Raw genomic sequence first — 24,822 nt, forward strand, 5'->3', positions numbered from 1 at the left:
TTTTCCTTTTTGGCTGCTGCGTTAGCATCGTCTTTTTACTCTAGAACTTCAGCCAACGAAACTTTTCCCCTTCCCAAAGACATTTGTTTTTTACGCATTTTGCTATTGCCTGGGTTTCATTTTAGCGGGAACCTGTCACGTGACCCAGAAGCACGCGTGCGTCAAGAGTGACATACTGTAGACGGATGTAACAGATAATCCGTTAATTTTTCAAATTAAAACATCTTTCAGATTCCAAAATGAATAAAAACACAAGTAATGTAAGTTGTTTATTCTATCTGTGCGGCCCGAGGGTTGGGGACCGGTGTTTTACAGTAAGTGATTTTATATATATATATATATATATATATACTGTGTAAATATATTTTCATACACATATACTTTGATCTTATAGCCTCCTCGTCTTGGCTGACATATGAAGTTAACATGCCGATTCATTTACAGTTTCAGAACAGCATACTTACTTTGTTGCTGCCATATTCTTTTCTCTGTAGATATTATTTTCCTCCTAATTTGCGGGTTGGTTGTTTGCCGCTCTCACATAGTTCCAGCCATATGTCTGCTAAAAGTGTACTGTACTACATACGTACTTACGCTGGTGTTTCGCAACTACTATATCTACCTCTTATATTAGCTTAACAGTTATTATAGCTTCTCCGTCTTTTCATGCTCTTTTCTCTTGGGCAGGAGGTCACATTAGCTACCCCTCATTTTCCTTTCGCGATAATGAAACTTGTCAGAAGTAGAGCTTATTTGCCACTGTGGAGACGAGCATTGATGGCTTACAGGAGCAACTCTGCACTATGAAAAGACAGTGTCTGGCCACAGTAATGAGCCAGACATTGCTCAGAGCTGACGCGGAGCAAGTTAGCTTTACCGCCAAGCATTCTCCTGGTAGTTTCTGAGCAGGTCGATGAGTTCAACGTGGACGCACCAAGCTGGTTTAAAAAAAAAGATAATTAATGCTGGCAGGCGATGGCTCCTCCAGCTCCATGGTCCGACATGCATGAAGTCATTTTCAAACTGACGCCGATGTCATGACATCATCAACAAGCATTATCTCGATTGGTTGGTAGAGCCCCAATCTGTACCGCAGAATGGCCAAATTTAGACAGATCACCTCCAGTATTCCGTGCACTCCTCGACTTACCTGAAATTTCCTACACCCCAAAAGTTGTGCAACTTGGAGTTTGTCCAAAACCTGAATTGACATAGGTTTCTTCTCCTAGTATGGGCTGCAGCTTTTGTTTGATTTTAAAGATGACAAAAATAGCACCTCGGCGCAGTGGACCAAGATGGGAACGAGGGCCCGACTGCAAATAACAAAAATGTAAATAAAAAATATATAATGTAAGCGGTGGTTGCGATCCAATAAAAGCCATACCTCTATGGTTATGTCTCCCCGGTGGTTTCGGAAGGGTGGTCGGAGAACATCGCTGAGAGATTAAATACCAGATGAAAGTGAACACGAGTCACCAGCCAAGAGCAACACATGTAGCTGTCAAAAGCAATCAGTCACGTACCCTCAACCACCTTACCTCCAATAAGATTACATCAATCAATAACCGCTCTTATGAGTGATTGGATTTTGTCTGCTTCCAAAGCACAAGGGCTGGAGAGGGAGGAGGAATGCTCAATTTTCCCAATGATTAAAGCAGGCCAAATTGCTTTGATAACATCAAGGACCTTGATGTGTAAGGGCAGTGTTTGGAGCAGATAATGGGCGGTGGTAGCAGGTGATTAAGACCGAGATAAAACTTAGCTTTCCGATGTAAATCTGTCAGGAAAAGTGTAGAAATATCCTCTTTTCACAATGCGGGAAATCTGCAATATTTTCACCCGATGAATAATCAGCCTCCCTTTGTAGCGAACAGCAGTCAAGTCAATTATAATAGTTTGTTCAGTTACTGTTCAAGTGAGTGTAAACAGGGTAACACAATTATTGCAAAATCTCAACGTTATTTATTCCACATGACAATTTGACATTTCGGTACGGACCCATGCTTTCACGGGCCGCATAAAATGATCTGACGGGCCGGATCTGGCCCCTGGGCCTTGTGTTTGACACCGTGTGTTACAATACTGACAATTATGGTATTTATACAGCATGACAAATGTCACAACGAATCTGTGACATTGCCGGAGTGCCAGTCAGATTGTTCCAGGGATGCCAATTTTCCGCCGTTTTATTTCTTAAATTGATCATTTTTGTGAATCGTCTAAATCCGTTGAGAAAATTTTAGGGGGGGGGGGGGCAGGTACCTTATCATCGAGTTTTCACGAGCTCTCCCGATCAGTCTTTCCATCTTCCGATTGTAAACAGCCCTGCGATTGGACGTGTATGATGTCTTACTTGTGATTAGTCGCAATATCGGCAATTGCAAATTACAACCAATCCGTGTTCGCCTTCCTAAACCCCTTTCTCGCGAATGCCGAATGTTATCGAGACTCGCGACGAAGCTAAAGTGCGTCAGATAGATGTGGATCTGAAAAACACGTTTCGATGGGACTGGTTGGATAGAAAGCTGACGGTGTCCCCAGTAGGAAACAGTAAAGAGGAACCATTGTGCTTTTGTCGGGTTTCGTGAAAAAGCTCGATGTCGCCGGTAAAGCTCTGTGTACAGTGTGTGACGATATCATTCTATACGGATCGAGAGGATGGAAAGCTTTACAGAGTCACGCAACTTCGGTGAAACACCGAAAACAGACATTTCTACTGAAAAGTAACTACTCGATCTCGAGCGCTTTTCGACAGCCTGGGGCATGTGTAAAAACAAGAGGAGTTGGCTAAAAAGAGAGTGGAAAAAGACGGAGAGGACCAATAAGCTATTAGCGCTTGCTAAAAAGCTTAAAATGAAGAGAAAATAAAGTATTCTACCTCATGAAACTGTATATTGTTGTATATACTGTAAATAGACATCTACTTTATATAATAAAATACATTCGTAACCCATATACAGTAAACAGTGTGGGACTTCACTATCACTTTATGAGGTAAGAATCAACAGCTTTTTATCACATTTACACAACACTTTATGAATACAAGTAATGAACAAATCTTAAATATGGCAGGGAATGTGTTTCCTTTTTTAGTTTTGATTTTGAGCAGCAAATTTGAAGTTACATATTGGTGCTCATCAGGAATGCATAAGCAAAATTGCACAAATTTTCACTTGAAAGAATAGTGAACAATCTTGGGATTTTTTCTGTTCAAGTTTCAAATAGTGTGTAAATTGAATACACTTCATCTTCAGCATGTTTAGTGCCACTTTTGTAAGTGTCCACGCCCTGTCCAGGCCACGCCCCTTCCGCTTTTTTCATCACTAGCCATTGTCATCCCTGTTGTTCTGATCGGGCGCTACTATCACTAACTCAGTTACAGTGGTACTTCTACTTAATTAATTGGTTCTGGAAGAAGTTTCTTAACTTTGTAAGTAGAGACGCGTTTTTCATGTAAATGCCCTAATCCGTTCCAAGCCCCCAAAATTCTGACATAAATGTTTTCTGAAGCATAAAAATTCATCAGAATTTGTAACAAATACATGTTACAATTACATTACTGCACAATAAACGAGAGTTGTGCATAATGTAAAAAACAAAGAACAGAATAAAGACTAAAAATTGTCGTCATTTAACTTTTAACTGTGTCCTCTTCGTTTTTTTTTGGGTTTTTTTGGCCTCTATAGTCCATGTCCTCCCTCAGAAGTGGTTCTCGCCTGGTGTTTTGTAAAGAACTGATGTCCAGGGACATTTGCTTTTGTCGGCTTTTAACAATCCTTCGAAAATGTCCAAGGCAAGCATCGGCATAGTGAGCGATCGCCCTACTGGTCAACACTTTTTCTGGGTGATTCACATTTACGAAAAACTATCGGAATGCCTCATGGCCCAAGGGGCGAATGACGAGGACGCAGGTGATTAAGACCGAGATATTGACACACATAGACACAGACAGTAGAGGTCCCTCTAGGCCAATGGGATGCCAGGAAGATGCTCGGTTATAGCCAATGGCAGAGCAGCTATAAGTATGTTGCGTTCAGGAAACTCGGAGATGCAACGAGCAGGCCATACTGTATTTTGACCTTCCGGATCTTGAAATTTTTTTTGTAAAAAGAGGCAATATTTTCCTATTGAGACATTTTGTAACTTGAACATTTCATATGAAGAGACATTCACAAGTAGACGTACCACTGTACTTACATTTTTATGTCGGGACTATGGATATGGATCCTTTTCATATAATGCCATTAGTAATGGTAAAGACAGTAGTCACTTTTTAAATATCTCCCATGCTGAAAAAAAAACATGTTGGAAGTCCAGCTGAATGCTAAAACAAATTATGAAATGAAAAGTGAACCCCTGTCACGAAGAATGAAAATAAAAATAGCGGTAGCATGAAGAAGAAAAACAAAAAATAGCAGATATGATGTAATTTGCATTTCCAAAACCAGAAGCCATTCATTTATGAATGTGATTGCACTTTAGTTTACATATTTAAATGTTCAGATATTAAGATTTGAATGAGGAAAAATAACATGCTTTTTCTCTCAAATATATTATTATAATCATTTGTTTCAGATGTACTGTAATTATTTTCCGTATAAAAATTAATTTGGTGTTCAAAAAGTCTTTTTTCAAACTTGAGTCTTGAAAAAGAGGGGGTCGTATTATAATCAGGGCCGTCTTATATTCGGGCCAATACGGTACTCATATTTATTAGATACATATGCTTCAAAGAAGCCGTAAGATGATTTGTGCACGTCGCTGGGGACAATCAGTACAACGTCTGTATCTTTGTGCCAGGTGAATTCCACATTTAAAGTGTGAAAAATATTCCAAATGTGTCTCTATGGCATTCGCGTCTGATTCAAATCAGATTCGTCTCCAAATCCGATTTTTAAGGCTGACTCCACATGAACACGATCACCTTAATCTATTATTCTATTAGTCTATTGAGTGGTTGAATTAGGTTTCGGGTATCTTTTTTTCTATTTTTAATGAAGAGAAAAACTTTAACCTAGCTGACAGAAACCTTGGCTCCCAAACCTAGTCAGCTGTTTTTAAGACGCATCACAAAGAAGCAGTGACAGCTCCGACAAAGCCTGAAGTGACAGCCGAAACTGTCAGCTCTGTAAGAGTTTTTTTTCTTCACATTAAAAAAAGACTGGGGGGGAAGAAACCTTAAACCTGACTCCACACTGTTTTTGGCAGTGTTCAAATGGGACCTGGCCCTGTTCAGGCTGGGCCACTGTATTGACCCATAGGACAAGTTGCTGTAGCAACAACGTTGTCCAGCACATGTATTGTTTGACGTCACCGCTCAGCACAGTCGTATTCCACCTCTCCCAAATTCCCATTGATGGTTACGTTTAGGCGCATGATGGCCTTCATTCCCCGGGCTGAAAATTTGGCCCAGTATCTCCCTGGTTGGCACTCTCTGGTCTGTCGCACTGGGTCTTGTGTCGTGTAGATTGACATCACAGACAGTCAAATCCAGTCGGTGTATTTGGAGCTCCTAGTTGTGACAGTTCAAGCATTGAAATTTTGTCCCCCCCCAACTATGAGGTTTGTAGCCTGACCGAGCAATAATACAGTGGTTGTTGACAAGTCCCGAGCAACATACTCGAATCTCTTTCGCCTTCCTTTTTCCTTCATGTGAACTCGTTTTGGTTAGCTGCGGACAACGATGTGCTCATTAGTGAAACAAACACACTTTGGTCATTTGTCATGCCTTCATTGGGTGGCCAGAGTGCACTTTAAAGTCCCATAGCGAGGCAGTTATGCCTGCTCAGACCAACCAGTCGGCTCAGCTCCTTTATGTACCTAAGTGGGAATAAGTTTAGTGTCGGAAAAATACACAATTAGCAGCATGTGTGTACATGTGAATCCCATTTTGTGCTGCTACAACTCACATGAGAACACTTTTTTTTTCTGTTTAATTGAACTTGACATTCTTATCTCCCATACTTTAAACATAACTATTGTGTGGGTTGCTTGCTTTGTCTTGGTTTTGCAGTTTGTTCGCAGTGTCTTATACTGCTGTGGCTTCGGGAACAAGGACCTTATTGAAGGAGAAGACCCGTAAACAGCGCCGTGAAAGTATTTCCTGAATTCTGTGCTCTTTGCATATTTATCACACACAAAGATTTCTTTTTACCAAACCAATTTTAGTATCACACAGAAACAACCCAGGGAAATATAAAATGCCGTTTCTAAATGCTACTTTAATTTATTTCGAAAGACAAAAAGTAATTGCCCTCTGAACCTAATAATGGGTTGTGTCACCCTTGGCAGCAATAACTGAAATCAAGCGTTTGCGATAATTGCCGATGAGTGTTTCACTTCGGCGTAAAGGAATTTTGGCCCCCTCTTCTTTGCAGAATTGCTCCAACTCCACCATAGTGGAGGGTTTTCTAGCATGAACTGCCCGTTTAAGGTCACATCACAGCATCTCAATCGGATTCAAATCCAGACTTGACTTGGCCACTCCAAAACCTTATTTTTTTTTAATATTTTTCTTGCCATTCAGAGGTGGACTTGCTGGTGTGTTCCGGATTGTTGTCCTGCTGCATGATCAAAGAGGAGCTTGAATTTGAGGGCGCAAACTGATTGTCAGATGTTCTCCTTCAGGGTTTTTATGGTGGATAGCAGAATTCATTGTCCCATCAGTCACAGCAAGTTGTCCTTGTCCTGAAGTAGCAAAGCAGCCACAGACCATCACACTTGCACCACCATGCTTCACTGTTGGCATAATGTTCTTTTTATCAAATGCTGTGCCATTGTTACCCCAGACATAACTCACCGCACATCTTCCAAAAAGTTCAAGTTTTGACTCATCATTCCACAAAATGTTTTTCCAAAAGTCTTGAGGATCATCAAGATGTCTTTCGGCAAATGTGAGACCCACCTTTGTGTTCTTTTTGGGCAGCTGTGGTTTTCGCCTGGAAACTCCCATGGACACCATTTTTGGTCAGTGTCTTTCTTATGGTAGAGTCGTGAACCCTGACCTGAACTGAAGCCAGTGAGATCTGGAGTTCTTTGGAGGTTGTTGTAGCTTCTTTTGCAACCTCCTGGATGAGTTGTCATTGCACTCTTGGGAGTAATTTTTGTTGGTCGACCACCCCTGGGATTGGTTACCACTGTTCACAGTTTTCTCCATTTGTGGATAATGGCTCTGACGGTGGTTTGCTAAAGCCCCAGAGCCTTGGAAATGGCTTTGTAAACTTTACCAGACTGAGAGATTTCAATTACTTTTTTTCTAATTTCTTCTTGAATTCCTTCAGATCGTGGCGTGACGTGCGAGTTTCTTGAGGTCTTGTAGCCTATTTCACTTAGTCTGACTGATTCTACTTATATGATTTCTTGATTCAACAAATCTGGTGCTAGGGAGTTGCCTGTGAAATTGAACTCAGCGTTCCCAAAACTGTCGTTAGTCAGTTATTTTGTGATTTCACAAAGGGGGCCGATTACTTTTTCCAGGTCAGGTGGTTTTGGATTTTTTTTTTTTTTTTTTTTTTTTTTTATTTTTTTGTGGCTAAGTACATTAAATTGCCATTTAGAAACTGCATTTTGTATTTCCTTGGTTCGTCTCTGTGTTATATTAAAATTGGTTTGATGAACTCAAACCTTAATATGTGCATTAAACATGCGAAGAACACGGAAATCAGGATGGGGGCAAACGCTATTTCACAGCACTGTAGGAGTGTGGAAGACACATCTGTATTTGCTCAGGCGTGACAAATTATTGCCGCGGATTACGCACATATATTGGCAGTCAATTGCAACAGCTGTTGTATAAAGTCTTAAATCGTACATAGATTAAGTGGTTTGCATCTTAGAAGGGTGATACAAGAGCCTACCTCACGAGCCAAGCTGCCTTGTTTAAATAATGTCATTCCCGCCCTTGATGTTAAGCTCAACCAGTAAGGGAATCTGTCCAGCTTTCTTATAATGCACTTGAAGGACAGTTTAATCTGTGTCTTTGAATTTGAATGTCACTTTTATTTGGTCTACCGTAGGAGAAACTTGTTTCAGAGGACAGGCCCTCCGTGCATTGGGCAATACGTACCACATGAAATGCACAACGTACATTGGACAATACTTCTATGTTGTGTAAAGAGGAATTAAGACACAGCACAAGAAAAAGGCACTTTTCTTGACAACATTTTTGAGGTTGCGTGCCCTTCGACAAGCTTCTCCTGCCTCCTAAACAGACATAATCCACACTTACAGTCTATTATGACCAAATCAATGGAGAGTCAAAATGCACGGCGCATCTTACGAAGGCAGTAATAGAGATCAATTCCCTCTTCATTACTGGTCAGCATTAGGAATGAGGAAAAAGGAGCGTAACGCAACCAGAGCATAGTGTGTATCTGCGTGGGTTTACAGAGAAAAATGTCAGCCTGTGATGGATAGTGCCTCGCCAAATGACCAGTGAACAGAAACGACAGTATTAAAATGATCATTATGCGCCATTCGTTGTCAGCCGTAAAAGCAGACCAATCATCAAGCAACATTGGGTCCCTACTGTTCAGTTATTAGGACAAAGAATACAATTGCAGACGATGATTCAGCTTGGCCAGTGAAAGTTTGATTTTGTAATAAATGTTGGGATTCTGCCAGAGGTAGGGATCCCCATGCACCGACACGTACTACACGTGGTGAACCTACCATCAAAACAATTAACGAAAGTGCAACTTCATCATGTGTGTCTAATTTGCCCACTACACACTTGAGATGTTAAACGTCCTCAGTGATTTTTAGAATGTGAGAAACCACATACGTCACGCAAAGAAAAATGGACGTGTGCTTTTTATTGCTCTTTGAGCAGGTGGTATAATCGAGATGACCAACACAGCACATCACATGCATCATGATATGTCCACCAAAGGTCTGTCATTCAAATTCAAAGTCTCGTGCACTACGCGGGCTGAGCCGTGAGAGCCAGAATGGTGTGACAGGCATCCATCCAGGCTGCTGGCAAATCAAAGAAGAATTAGAGGAAGCTATGCTGTTAATTTATCTTGTAACAGTATAGGGGAGGCAAACTCTTCTTCTGTTAGACTCGAGGGGCGTTCATGACCGCCTCCAAAAAAATGTAAATTAATGATTACTTCAATGAAACTACGAAAATTGAAAATACAGTAATGCATCAAAACAGAAAATCACAAAATAAATTCTATAGCCCCGCGACAGAATTTATTTTGGCATTTCCTTGAGCGTAGCTGCAGCAGAACGATCTGATGTCAGTAAATTGGGGGAGACTGGACTGTCACAGAAGTGTTTATTACGCCGTGTGCTTTTAAGAAAATGGAAGACTTTTCGGTGCGCCTTATAGTGCGGAAAATACGGTGTTTGTGTGTATGTGTGTATATATATATATAAAATATACTAAAAATGACATTTGACAAGGGGGCCACAAGGTTAGTTAAAACAGGTGAATGTGGGCAGAGTGTCCAAAACGTGGGGGAAAAAAAATCATCAATTATTTTCCTTAACACCTTTAACAGAAAGCTGATGAAATTAACTAGACGATAGAAACAATATATATTTGCATTCTTGACTTACTTTAGCGTGTTTCAAAAAGTTAGCCGAATTTTAAAGTGGCCCTTTCATCCTTCCATTTTTCTACATGCCCTCAAACAAAAAAGTTTGGACACCCCTGACATAAGGATTTTGATTGTCACACATGATGGGAAAGGGGTAATCAGGTTCAAAACAGTTGTAGTTATCTGTATGTGTTGTCAAGCTTAACTCGACAATAATATTTGCAAGAATAGCTGTCACTGCATTTTTTTGTGGGGAACCACTGACATTACAGTTTTCTTTAAATACTGAACATAGACACAAAACATTTGCTGTAAGATTTGTTAAACTTTTCAGGTAGGGTCCAATCATGTGCAATTGACACTAAATAAAAACATTAACGATCAACAAATGAACCCAATATGTAAGGTTTTGCTTTGTTTTGTTTTCCCCATACATATCTGACAAAGCTTAAGTTCATCCCCTCGTTAACTTCCCCTGAGCAGCTGCAGGATGTAGCGGATATGTGTCTGAAACCAGGTCTGTATTTTATCTGTCGGGTGACATGAACCATTGGGCAGTCAATGGCTGTGTAAGGTTCCAGGGTGGGGGGCTGATTAGAGGAACTGGGACACATTAACAAATTGCCATGAATGACAGCTGCCTCTATGGGCCGTCATCAATCATCACCCCCTCGACTGGCTCCATCCTTGGAGAATCCGCTTTTGCATTCACCAGGCGTAACGTGCCCTTCCCGTTGTGTGTCTCAGGTGTGATGAGTGTCAGCTCTGCTACCATTTCGGGTGTCTGGACCCTCCACTGAAGAAATCCCCCAAGCAGGCAGGATACGGTTGGATCTGCCAAGAATGTGACATATCGTCTTCTCAGGTGAGTCACTGTACTGGATGTGTGTGCCTGCTTGAGATAATCATGGGGGGGAACTCCTTGAGGGGGGTACATGACCTGCTCCCAGCATGTGTTGATAAGCACACGTTTATGCAAGAACTAGGATCTCTGATGTCGAACACAGTCCTTTGCAAATAGGCTTGTCTGTAGAAATATTGATATCCAAAAACCATCAGAAATAATGACAATTTAATTCTTCTATTCCAAGATCGAATTGTTACCAAACTCATTCAGTGCCGGCTATTTCACACCGTAGTCTTGATAAAAATATAAGACCGTGGTACTTAAAACGTCTCTTCATACGAAATTTTCAAGTTACGAAACATCTCAACAGGAAAATATTGCCTCTTGCTATGAAAGAAATTTCACGATACGAAAAGTAAAAAAAACAGTGTACAGTAAAAAACATACAGTATAAATACTCTGAGTTTCCTGAGCGCAACATATTTAGAGCTGCTCTGCCATTGGCTACTCCCGAGCATCATCCTGGCATCCCATTGGCTCAGAGGGACCTCGACCGAATGTGTTTGTGTGTATAGACAGACAGATATGTGTCTATGAGGTCTTCCGATAGTAAATGTGAATCACCCAGAAAAAGTGTTCACCAGTCGGGCTATCGCTCACTATGCTGATGTTTGCCTTGGACATTTTCGAAGGAATTTTAAAAACCGACAAAAGCAAACGTCCTTGGATCGGTTCTTTACAAAACGCAAGGCAAAAACCACTTCTGAGCGAGAACATGAACTAAAGAGGGCAAAAAAGAGGAGGAAACAGTTGAGGTGGAAATGACCATTTTTATTCTTTACTCTGTTCTTTGTTTTTTACATTATACACAACCCTCATTCAATATGGAATAATCTAATTGTGACATGTATTTGTTCCATATTTTGATGCATTTTTATGCTTTACAAAACATTTATGCCTGAATTTTGGGGTGGCTTGGAACAAATTGAGGCATTTACATGGCAAACACGTCTCTACTGACAACATTTTCTAGTTAAAAAAATTCTTCCTGAACCAATTCATTTCGTAAGTAGAGGTACCACTGTATATTGTACCTGGAATTGAATCTGTGGAGTCTGAAAAGACGATATGTCCAACTTAAGTCATTTTAGATCATTTTAGTTAAAGTTGACGACTTTGTTCGAATATGATTTTTAAGACGCGACGTGATATGTTGTTCATTCAGCTCCTTCCACAATGGAAATATCTCACGAAACGCGAGCCTTCCTGCTCCACCTTTTCACATGTTTGCATAAAAACGGAATCATCTCTGGGCTTTGGCTCACTTCGTACACCGTGCCTCCAGAAACAAGGTGCCATATACTGTATGTGACTAATTAGCATCAGGAATTTCTCTACGTCTTGAGCCAAATCTCTCTTTTTTTTTCAAGCCTGCTAAAAGTCATCTGTTAATAGTGTGTCTAAATCATATGTCAATGTGGTATTCCAAAGGATTTTTGCTGTCCAAAAGAATCAATTCACACGAAATGAAGATTGGCAACAAACGGACAAAAGATGACTTGTACATCATCGCTAATGCCACAAAGTTGGTAGTTTCGAGACACTGTTCAGATTGTGACATTTTTGAGAACACGTCATGTTAAGGCATAATGTGTTTCAGAGTGTATCCGTAATAGCAAGGGGCGGGATATAATTGACTCCACCGCGGCGTCTAAAAAGCACTCCGAGATGAGAGCTGTATTTAAGAACAACTTTTATTATCTGCCTTAAATGCCAACCCCATGCGCCACCTTTGCCTGTGGAGGGGGGGAGGGGTGATTCTTAAATGCCAACGTTAAGTGCAGATGATCATGCACCTGATCATTCCGCAACAGATGCGGCTGGCGGTTGCGATAGGAGCCGGTCTGTTGCAAAGAATTGTCTAGCGGATTGATTTTTCAAAGCTTCCCAGCTCTTACTTGAGAGGAAAATATCTGACATTTGAAAGACGAGCGATGCAAAGTAAGTATGGAAGCTCTTACAGAATGTCATGATGTACATGACATTTGTATTCTTCATTGTCACTCCAAAGAAACAATTTAGCACTGTGTATGTGAATGTTCAGGCATGTATCTCCTCCAAACTGTTAGACATGCCTGAAAAAACACTTTTGGCCACTTTCTCCCATTCGTCTTTTTGTTTAAGTGCCTGGCTTGCACACTTGGTATCCTGATTCTACCAAAAAGGTGTGATTCAGCGACGTCTATGGGCGACACTGGTTTATGGGTGGTGGCGTTTTCATGAGACGTGAATTCTATAAAGATCCATTTAGGAAAATACTCAATGTCCCACTTTAAATCACTGGATGTGTAAGTGATACTCATCGCCGCTAGTAATGTGTGCACTCTTCATCTAACAGGCTGCTGTGAAGTGTACTTTGCATTCTGTAATGACCATATTTTCCATACTATCAGGCGTACCTAAAAGCATTCAATTTTCTCATAATCCGATGCGCCTCCTATATGGTGTTAGTCTTTTTATATTCCCCATTGAGTTATTTCCCTGTTAGTGTGCTATAGTGGTGATTATTAGCAGTAAACAATTATGAACATAGGTGGGTCCTGCCTGACACGAATTGACATGTGCAGTCGCCAACACACCATCGAAAAAACAACTACCGTATTTTCCTCACTATAAGGCGCACCGAAAAGTCTTCCATTTTCTTAAAAGCTCCCAGCGCGCCTTAAAATCCGGTGTACCTTGTGTATGGTCATTACGGTACTATGTCGACCCCTAGAATGGCTCCTTGCTGGAGACATGCTGACAATGTTATACCTTGCTGTTGGTTCAGTGAATTGTGCCGCTGCTTTATTCAATAAGTTTTTGTTGCAGCTCCGAAAAAAGGAGAGCTGTGGTGGGGGGGTTTTTAAACGCACACTTTATTAAAGGTTTTCACAGTCTCAACAAATACAGATCCATCTTTGTCCGTCTCCGTGCCTTCTCTTCTTCCGTTCCACTCAAGAGGCGTTCATGACCGCCTCGGAAAAACGTAAATTAACAATTCCTTCAATGAAACTACGAAAATTGAAAATAATGCATCAAAACAGAAAATCAAGCGAGGAAATCACAAAATAAATTCTATAGCCCCCCTACAGAATTTATTTTGGCATGCAAATTCTGTTTCATTGAAGTAATCGTTAATTTACGTTTTTCTGAGGCAGTCATGAACGCCTCTCGAGTCGAACAGAACGAGCATAGCTCCATCTAGTGGATGCATTGTAGATTGCTCCTTATAATCCGGTGCGTCCAATATACTTGTATGAAAAAAAATTACAAAATAGGCCATTCATTGAAGGTACGCCTCATAATCTGCGCAGCCATTTTGAAACAAAGATCGTTCCAAAAGCATCGTCAAGTACTGACTAAACGAAGGAGACAAGCAAAACTTCTAAGGCTATTTAATTTAGCCCTTTGTTGATGTGAGCCCACAAGGTTTGTGTGCCTTTTTTGTTGACTCAATTGTCTTCATAACATTTCTCTTTCATTTATTGTTTTGTAATGCCATTTGTATTTGTGTTTCATGTCCGTGTTTGTGACCAGTTCTTAAGGGTTACAAAAGGAATAAACACTGTATTTTTCTGGACATATGATATAATGTTCACATGTGGCCATCGACGTAATGTGGTATGGACACATTACAGCCATTGGGCAGGTGGTGAGCATTTTTGGGTCAAGTGTGCCCACCCGCCCCGTCTTTGTCAGCCAAGTCAGCCAGTGACGACCACAACTGGCCAGTGCCTGTCGTCGCAGCTGAAGTGACTCCAAAAATACAATATGATGTTTTACCTAAATGGGGCAATGAACTTAGGAGAGCCTCATGAATGATTCGTGCCTAACTCTTTGAGTGCTGCTGAAATGTCGCCATGCAAAATCTAGACGCTGAGTGTCAATGACGACAATTGTCATCAACTACATTTTGTTTTTTGGTTTGTTTCAAACATACAGTATCTGCTGTCATTTTAAGGTGGAAAACTTTAAAGTTTAAAAAAAAAAAACTATGGCCACAGTGGTAATTTTACAATTTGAGCCCTGTGAGTCCCAGGGACTCGCTGATCAGAAAAGTATGAGTCCCGTTGTGCATTTAGAGAGTCCCAAATTTCGAATTCTGAAATGGTCTACTTATTCAATTGCATATGATAATAACACAAACAACAAAATACATTGATAATAGGTTTATTTCTTATACAGTAATCCATCGTTTATCACGGTTAATGAGGCCAAAAACCACCCGTGATAAACGAAAATCCGCGAAGTAGCGACCAATTAACATACATTAAAAAAAAATTGCTCCACGTGGGCCTTTGCGCTTGAGCAGAGGCACTAACACACACACACACACACACACAGGTTGGCGATGATCCCACGACATGCAGCAGACGTGTTTATGATTTGTCAATTAAGGATCATTAGACAATTAAGGATGGAAGAGACCTGCTTTTGTTCTTATAAGCCTCCTCTCTCTCTCTCTCTCTCTCTCTCTCTCTCTCTCAGCCACACACACACACACACACAGACAGACACTCACACGCACACACTAGCAGCATCTTAAAAAACACTTAGGCACTGATTAAAGATCAAAGAGTAACCCACCGTGATAAGACAGAAAGAAGATGCACAGCCAATCAACATGGCTACATCTTCTCAGCCCTCCCCTCACCCCACATGTACTGTATATGTTGCTCTATGTGACTCACTGTTGTTTTGCTGACTTTGACTGCTTCTCGCAGACCGTTTGCGGACTTCCTAAAAAAATTTGTACATATATATATATATTTTAATGAATGTTTGAAATAATCTGCGATGCACCGAAGCCGCGATAAACGAACCGCGAAATAGCGAGGGATCACTGTAAACAAATGCTGCAAAAATTTAAATAATTCAAGCATACAAGATTTGCTGAGACAGGTTCTTATTTCATCCCACGGTTCATAAATTCTCCTCTCTTTACTCTGCTTCCAATAATGTAAGGCTTTCTCAAAGTCAACTTATCACAAAAAAACATCCAACTTTAGCTGCTTCCTCTGTGATATCTCCGCAAAAAACTTTCGCAACACTTGTTTTAACGTTACACAACTTGGCAATTGTCTGCCAATCTCGCCAATCTCATCTCACGAGAATGGAAATCACGCGCGAACACTTAACACGAGATCAAAACAACAATCAATGGCAGCGGTCGTCAAACTGCGATCGTTGCTGGAAAAAAAGATGTACCGTCGTTTTTTTTTTTTTGTTTGTTTTGACTGAGAAATTTCGTTGCGTGCCAAAAACGCACATTATTTGGAACTGTGCGTCCCGCGGGAAAATTATGCGTCTTGGACGCGGGACGCAGAGGTAACGAGTTGGCTCCACAGCTCCAGCAGATGAAAGACTAGTGTAGGGGTCTCCAAACTTTTTCGTTTGAGGGCTTTTTATACAAAACAAAGAGCAGTCAACTAAACTTGAGTGAAAAGTTTATCTCATCTAAACAAAACATAAAGTGCCTGTTTTAGTCCATGTTGAAGGAAGGCATCAGGGAGAGGTGTGGAGGGGGGTGGGGGGGGGGCTGACTTGTTGATGGTCCTCTTGTTTCCTGCAAAAGGTCACAGTAAATTGAAATGTCTGCCAGTTCTTGATTGATAACAAAATCCAGTTTTGATGCTAATCTGTCCCAGTGCTTGTCTTGTATTGTTGAGGTGTCGGGGCATTTGCTAAGACAGAGCAGCAGTTGATTTACACTTGCCAGAACATTCAGGAATTTGTGCGGACGTGTTTCCGTTGCGCATAGAGGCAATAAAAAGCTTTAATCAGAAAGGCTGGAGTTCATTATAGACACAGTTGTTTCTCTCTGCCTGCTTGGCGAAGATAAACCTCACTCTGACCAAGGCTTCATCCTTTCTCTGTCGCCCCTGGCCCTCGCTGAATTGATTTCAGTAATAAAGTCACAATCTTGCCGCAATGTACGAACGGCCTTTAATTCATGCCGGTTACAGTGCCAAGGGCGTGCTTGTTTAAGGCTTTATTTACACTCTGGCGGCGCTGCCTCGCATGGCGGGCGCCATGGTGAATCACGCCAGAAGACGTGGATAAAAGGTTTGAAATGCCAAAAGCTCTTAAAGTTGTCTAGGCAGCATTTAAAAGTGTGCGACTGTGAACTTGTGTGGGATGCGCTACTTGTTATCATGAAAAAGGATTGCTGTTGAAATGTTGCGACTCGGAAAATCCCATCCTCCACAGCCTCAGACGCTCTTTCGCTCGGCGAATGCGTTAAGTCTGTTTGAAGTTCTGTTCTGATCTTGAGGCACTCCACTCACTCTTACACGGAGCACAAATGTTTTGACTTTTTCACTGCCTTGTAATCAATGAGACGCCATTGATCCACTTGTCCACACACAGTCACGACTTCCAACCCGTCAAAATGGGATTTGAAAGTCGTGTCAATGATTACTGAACGTACAGTATGTATCGTAGGGGAGCGGTCCCCAACCTTTTTTGCCCCACGGACCGGTTTAATGTTGGACAATATTTTCAGGGACCAGCCTTTAAGGCGTGACGGATAAATACAACAAAATAATATGAAATGACCTGCATGAAAACTGTGATATCTTCTAAACATACTGTAATAATAAACACGAATCATGACGCGAGGAAGGTCCTATCTGGCCGCAACACTCTCTCTGGTCGCTATGGTAATGCTTAAACGCGTCTTCAAAATAGGATACACCGCAAATACAAAGTGCATGAAAAAGATGGACTCACTATTGCCGCATATTATGCAGAGTGGGCTTGGTGCGGGGGAATATCCCGTTGAAATCAATCCGGATTTTAAGTCGGACTCCTGCTACTGTATATTAAATGAAGCCTTCTTTCTCATTCTGCTAACTCCTGGGTTTCGTTTTAGCGGAAAGCTAGCACGCGACCGAGAAGCGCGCCTTGCCCTGCGTCAATAGTGACATACTGTCGACCAGTGTTTTTCAAGCCAGTGTGCTGCGAGATATTGTCAGGTGTGCCGTGGGAAATTATACAATATGTATGCCTGTGCGGTCGATCGCCTGGAAGAGTAATCATGTAGTACTCTTCCATACCGGTAGGGAGCAGCAGCAGCGAGGAAATTGCCTTATGCTTCAAGACAATACAATGAAAGGCATCTTTCATTTAGATTTACGTTTACCGGAGATGCAACAGCACCAATGTTCCCTTTAAGCTGCGCAACTGCGCACTGGTCGCACACTCTCAGCACACAAGAAAACCGTTGCAGCGCAGTGAACGCGCTGCAAATGAATTCGATTTTTCTGTATCAATTTGCTGTGGAATTCAGTGAGTGACAGGTGTCCAGCCAATCAACTGGTTAGCACATCCGCCTCACAGTCGAGAGGTGCGGGGTTTGATTCCAGCTCCGGCCTTCCTGTGTGTGGAGTTGTTCTCCTCATGCCTACGTGGGTTTTCTCCGGGTGCTCCGGTTTCCTCCCACATTCCAAAAACATTCAGGGCAGGTTGATTGGACACTCCAAATTGTCCCTCGGTGTGAGTGTGAGCGTGGATGGTTGTTCGTTAGTGTGTGCCCTGTGATTGGTTGGCAACCGGTTCAGGGTGCCCCCCCACGACCCTTGTGAGGATAGCGCATCAGAAAATGAATGAAAGCACTGCTAAATACGACAGATAATCTTCCATGATCAGATTTGTTAAAATTGTTTTAAAAATGTAATAACACACTAGTCGTATTTTGTTGAAATGAAAACTGTCGGAAATGTTCCACCGAGGTCGACTGACCACACGTGTGTTTTTCAAAAATAGAAGAAAAAAATATATATGTACAGGTATATATACGTTCGGTTTAGACGCTACAGCCATCCAGCCTCTGTGTTATTGTGAAAGTTTGTTCGGTCTTCATTTGGAATGAATTTACAGTGTGCTTCAATGACGCTCTGTTTGGTTATTTTATTACGGGGGGGGGGGGGGGGGGGTTATTTTGGGAGTCGCATTTATTACTTTAAGTGGACGGTGCACCTGGCCACTAATAGAGTTGCTTGAAGACATATTGCGCTTTCGTTTTCCTTGTGTCACATGCTTGTTTAGACTTTTACTGAGGCCTTTTGCAGTCCTCAAGGCATGATAACCCCGTCAAAGGCGGTTGTCTTTTCGACATGGCCAAAATTTAACCGCGCTTTAATGTGAATTTAACGGCAAGCCGGAGAGCAGCTAAACTAGCCCTCTGGGACGACAGAACATGGTCAAGGGTGTCCAGGCGCATCGCTGATGATGAAGGAAAAATCAATGGCTTAGAAGTCACTTCAATCACTTTAACTAGACGCTATGGACACACGCTCGCCTCTCCGGAGCCAATTTGTGGATCAAACAGTAGTGTGTGATTACTGTTTGTGTCCCGGCCGCCCCGAGGGTCCATTTCTCGAATCGCGAATATCTAATAACCCTCTTAACCAAAGTCTAACATGCAGCCAACTGTTGATCCCTACAGTATGTTAAGCAACCCTTAAACAGGGTCGATATTAGTGAGTAGCGCCACAAAAAAACGTCCTTAAAATAATAAGCCCAGCTATGTAACAGTGCAAAACATAAATTAAGCAAAAGTCTGGTTTGGTCCATATGTTAAAAAAGAGGCAAACATGTTGGTCATTGGTTTCCAAAGTAAGCGCAAATGTTTTACAGTGAAATTCCTCTACAATGACATCATGTTTGCAGCAAGAAATTTTTCACAACAGGGGACTTTTCACTGTAGCAAATTTTATCTCGGACTTAAAGACGAACACACAAAAAAAACGTATATGTGTACTTTTTATTTTTATTCCAATAATGCATAAGTATGAGTATACACTTATTTGACACTTCATATAGCCAGCGTAGAAAGAAAAAAAGGAAAATAAATTGCAAAATTTACGATTAGCATTTACTTTCACTTACATCAATTTCTTGCATAATGTCTTTTATTTTGCTTCCTCCATCTTTCATTTTTATTACCTTTATCCTGTCTTCAAGCGTTAAAGCTTTTCTTTATTTAACTCCTTGGTATGCAACGGTCCGTTTTGTCGCCATTTTAGCAATGTAACGTACGTGCGGCGTCTGAAACAAATACTTCCTGTACGACTGCACATGTGTAAACCAGTGTGGTGGTTGCTGTTGCCGTTTCCGAACGAAGCAGTAGAGGTCGCTGAAGGCTTGTTTTCTTTGTAGTGAATTGGTCTGGAAGAAATTTCTTAACTAGAAAATATTGTAAGTAGCAAGACGCGTTTTCCATTTAAGTGCCCTAATCCGTTCCAAGCCCACTCAAAATTCAAACATAAATGTTTTCTAAAGCATAACAATGCATCAAAATATGGAACAAATACATGTCGCAATTAGATTATTGCAACAAAATAATTGAGAGTTGTGCATAGTGTAAAAAACAAAGAATAAAAATGATGGTAATTTAACTTTTAACTGCGTCCTCGTCATTTTTTTTTTTTGCCCTCTTTAGTTCATGTTCTCTCTCAGAAGTGGTTTTTGTAGGGCCTTTTGTAAAGAACTGATCCAAGGATGTTTGCTGTTGTCGGTTTTTAACAATCCTTCGAAAATCTCCAAGGCAAACATCGGCATCGTGAGCAATCGCCCGACTGGTGAACACTTTTTGAACTGGTGAACTGTGTAGCAAATTTCCTCAGTGTGGGACAAATAAAGGTTATCTTATCTTTTTCTGGGTGATTCACATTTATGTCAAACTATCGGAACACCTCATGGCCCGAGGGGGTGAATGACGAGGACGCTGCATAGACACTGATCTATCTATCTGCACCCATTGACACATACAGTAGAGGTCCCTCTTAGCCAATGGGACGCCAGGAAGATACTCGGTAATAGCCAATGGCAGAGCAGCTCTAAGTATGTTGTGTTCAGGAAAATCGGAACTGTGAGTAGCAGCCCATACTGTATTTTTACCTTTCGTATCTTGAAATTTCTTTCATAACAAGAGGCAATATTATCCTGTGGAGGCGTTTCGTAACTTGAAAATTTCATATGAAGAGACGTTTGTCCGTAAAGGTACCACTCGACTTAAAAAGCATTTGACCAAAAAAGAGACAACAAAATGTGAATATTGTCAGCTGAACTCAAATAAAACAAATGAAAACTAATTTGGCTGACACGTTACCGGATAAAACTTTCCTGACTGATAGGAATTGAAATAAATAGCCACATTAATAAACTAAATTATTCAATTAAAAGGTGTCTCAGATAGAACAAAAATGTAATTACTGTTGCTTTGATAAATGGGTGAGTTCCATCCCTCCCCAAACAACCTGACAGATGAGTCAGCTCACATTTGCATTTTGGTGGAGAACCCGCTCTTCATTTCTGCCATCCCCGCTGATAATTTGAATTTCTTGCTGTTGAGCCCGTCTGTGTTGACGTATCCTCAAGCCTAACTATAAAAGGGAAATGCTAAAATGGAAGACGGTGCCCTGAACGTGTTTCATTTTTAGCGAGATGACAAATGTGAAAATGGATGACTTTCCCGTGTCTGTCCATGTTGTGACCATAAAACGTGGACTTCATTTGTCAAAGGAGAATGTGCGACAGTGAGCCGCCAGTTTTCTTGTGTGGGTTTATATTGTGCCCTGCCTCTTCCTCTCTTCTTGTTTCCATTTCTGAGCTGACTGCCCCCCCCCCCCCAAAAAAATGACACCACCAGTAACCGGAAAAATGGTCAGACTTGACATATCGAGAGATTCGGTGGAAGGCACTCCTGTCCACGATGACAAAGTTCATGAGGTTTCACCCCGCATATCAAATCTATGGCCATAGATATGATCCATATCAAATTTCATGGCAGATGTGTTCTCCTTTGGAGACGACATATCAAGCCTGCCCTATAGTCAAGGTTGGTCCTCGCAAAGGCAATGTATATTTAAATCGTTGTATTGGACATAGTATTTTAAATGTTTTGTAAAGTGCTTTGTTCCAGCTGCAGCGGTTGTGGAAGCTCTGCATAAATAAAGCTACATAGTATTGTATTCCCTTTAGCATAGCTCCATCTAGTGGAGGCATAACGCAACCCCAGCCACTATTGTAGCTTTTATCTTTGAGCCTTATGATGCGGTGCACCCTATATATGAAAACAACAAATTGGCCATACATTGTAGGTGCGCCTTATACTCTGAAGCGCCTTATAGTGCGGAAAATATTTTTTTATGATCGAAGTATGTTATGTACTCTTCACTTCTAATGTGGTTCAAGCTGCCTTTAATGATGGCAACGTGTCATGTGGTTCCAGGAGGAAGAAGGGCTGGAGGACGAGTGCTCCGTGAAAGAGGAGATATGCGAGCACGAAATTCCCATCTGAAGATAAACGCAAATGGACACGACACCACTGAATGAATTTCCATGTTCGTCATTTGTTTGCTAGTAACCAAGCACAGCATCTTTTAACTACCCCACCAAAGTTTGTAGACCCGAACAGGTTCACTCAACAATATTAGCATTATCCCAGAAGAGTTTCTGAATTTTCTAAATAGCTTTATATCAGAGTACATGAAGGCTTCTTCATCTTAGGCTACTCTAAGGATTGAAGTGCCAGAAGTCTCATGAACAAGCTTTTGTGTCTGTAATGCAATCTATTTTCATATGCTAAAGATGTTCCTTTGTCACAACTATACCGGCGACAGTATATCTGCCTTCTTGATAAATTGTTCCAGATCTATGTGTCACTTTTCCCCATGTCCAACATCCAACCCGGGAGTCTTCTTTCTCTACACTTCATCTTCCTCTGGATATTATTTCTCCCCTTAAGTTTCAGTCAGATGAAGATAATTGTCTTATGAAAATGGAGAAGAGTGTTGTCACCAAATTTGCCATTTTCAAATTTCAATCAAATACCGAGACGTTTCACATATTTCTCAATGCCTCCGCACACCTACATGTTCGTGCCGTCAAAAGTGTTTCTGATTTCCTGAAAAATAGGCTACCAGCTAGCTCATAAGCTAACAGCAGGTCATCACTACCGAGAGAGGGGCGGAGCTCACTCATCCACAGCCTCACCTGCTTACTTGGTGTTGTTGCTGTGTTGGTCCGCATAGCAGAGACATTCGCGCACCCCTACCGGTGGCTCTCACAACATGACACTTGGGAATTTTAATAAATGACCTAGCCGTCCGGCGAATTGTAGCATCCAGGAAAATTGTATTTTCACGGGGTCAGCATCGCTAGCTAGCTAGCTGAATGCACATTTTATGGGTCGAATTGGGCCAAGTACAATAATTGCAGTGTAACTAGTTAGCAATTGCGCTGGATAACCGCTGATACGAAAGACGTCTCTCATGTTCATGTGTAGTGGTGGAAGGAGACTCATGCCTGAGCCCAACTGCATCACAAAAGCACTTGTGTTAGCCACTCCCATAAAATCAGGAAAACGGATTTGGTACTGCCTAGTTCGTTATCAGCAATTATCTTCAAACATGTATATTATATTTAGAAATACGTATCTGAAGTCACTTTGCAGGGTCTTGAAATATTTTCATATTTCAGTCATTATTTCAAACATCTGTGTAGGATGTAGGACTAGATAAGTTCTTTACTTCTTCCTACTCCCTTGAACATAATTGTGTTGAATGATGACTGATTTCTCTTTCCTTTTACTATTTTACTTACTTTCTGTCAATTTATTACTGTATATGTTTTATGTTCAATAAACAAACAAAAATCTACACATATTTGCTGTTCTAAGTCAGGAATATGTTTCAAACAACTCTATATTTTGTCAGCTGATATGTCATACAATTTTTGCATGTTCAAAAAAAATGTCTCCTCAACGTTTTATTCTTTGCCAGAGGGTCTCATCTCAGAGTGGGAACAAATAGGTGAAAATCAGGTAAGGCACATATTTTCAAGAAAATGATGAGGACGTAGAACGTCTTCCGTTTTTGGACACAACCTGTCTTGACACTGACCTGTACTCAGTAAAGTCGACGAGTTGACAAAAAAAAAAAGAATTAGCTGAGTCGAGACGTTCTCCTGTTGCTATCCAACCGACAGTATTCCTGTCCACGGGGCTGCCGAGGCTGATCCCGTTTCCCCCAAGAAATTGACTTTTTTTCAGTGTGTGCGGTCAGTACACTTGAGACTTTTCAATCCTGAAACCAATGATCAGAGACACAAGCAGCTCCGCAAAGTTACCTGAATCTTCCAGTGATTTCCCGTGCTGGACAGTGTGGTAAAATGTGAATGTACCAATTGCATTGTGGGGCGAGGGGTGAACAGTTCCTTTTAGTTTCAAACAGAGACGAGAGAAAAGAAATTGCTCATAAACACATGAACACAACCACAATAAAATGACTGCTTAAACCAATCTACTTTTCATGAGTGGCCAAGACTCGACCACTGCTTTTGCGGCGAGTCAAAATTCGAATCACAGTTGCACAATGTACAAGAATGGCAATCAAAATGAACTTAAAATGCCACACAAACCAAAAATACATTTCTGGGATTTAAGTGAAGTGGGACACAGAAGTACACAACTGTATATGGGTTATGACGGACCGCTGCCCCGCCATAACCCATATACAGTCAAACCTCGGTTTTCGAACATCTCTGTTCTCGACCAAATCGGTTTTCGACCAAAGATTTCGAGTTTTGTATGCCTCGGATTACGACCGAAAATCGGTTCTCGACCAAACTGAGCGCACTTGAATGCGCCACTTGACTCCTCTCGCCTTCCTTATACGAGGAAGTGACGCTTCCTCGGGTCGACGAGGAAGTGACGCTTCCTCGTGTAGCGTTACATTGTGAGCAGACGTATTCAATAAAGTTTTTTTTTTTAAAGAGCGTGGTTTCGGTTTTCGATCAAATCGGTTTTCGAACAGCCTTCTGGAACGGATTATGGTAAAAAACGGAGCTATGACTGTTTTGTGTTTTACAAGAATACTTTAACATATTTATAATTTCATATGTACCTGTGGATGAAATAGCGAAGTACGCAAACCAAAAATACATTTCTGGGTTCTAAGTGAAGTCGGACACAGCCGGGCCGCTGCCATATATTGTGTTTTACAACAATACCTTAACATATTTATAATTTTCATATCTACCTGTGGATGCAATAGCACAGTGTGGCAAAAATGGATGTAAAGTAGTCCGTACTGAAGCAAGTGCATTCAAGTTTCCTCTTTATTCCGCATCCTCTTTCTGAAGCAACCTCCATCTTCCTCAAATTATACTCTTTTTATGGATCCCAAAAAGTGGTAAAGTAGAACATATTGTATGGGGGCAGGGGGGGGGGCTCAGAACTTCATACAGGCTTGCACAGTTCAAGTCACAGCTTTCAGATATCAAATTACCCAATGTGCAGGCAATGGCAAGGGGCCAGCTACCCCCCCCCCCCAAAAGTCCAGTCCAAGTCGTATTCAGCAGCATGGCACAGGGGCCGGC

General features: G+C 41.3%; 1 protein-coding gene across 2 annotated transcripts in view; it reads left to right on the plus strand.

Annotated features, from left to right (window-relative positions):
- phf14 (PHD finger protein 14) overlaps positions 1-23,108 on the plus strand; it is an 84,589-nt gene extending 61,481 nt beyond the window's left edge. For both annotated transcript variants that reach the window (XM_086136482.1, XM_086136480.1), the window contains 2 exons: positions 10,296-10,413; positions 21,674-23,108. In XM_086136482.1, coding sequence (XP_085992608.1) covers positions 10,296-10,413; positions 21,674-21,742 — 187 coding nt within the window. In that variant the 3' untranslated portion in view covers positions 21,743-23,108. The remainder of the gene's footprint in view (positions 1-10,295; positions 10,414-21,673) is intronic.
- Positions 23,109-24,822: the final 1,714 nt, after the last annotated feature.

Source organism: Hippocampus guttulatus, chromosome 18 (assembly GCF_054856545.1).
Source record: "Hippocampus guttulatus isolate MCC_2025c chromosome 18, RoL_Hgut_1.0, whole genome shotgun sequence".
Taxonomy (NCBI): domain Eukaryota; kingdom Metazoa; phylum Chordata; class Actinopteri; order Syngnathiformes; family Syngnathidae; genus Hippocampus; species Hippocampus guttulatus.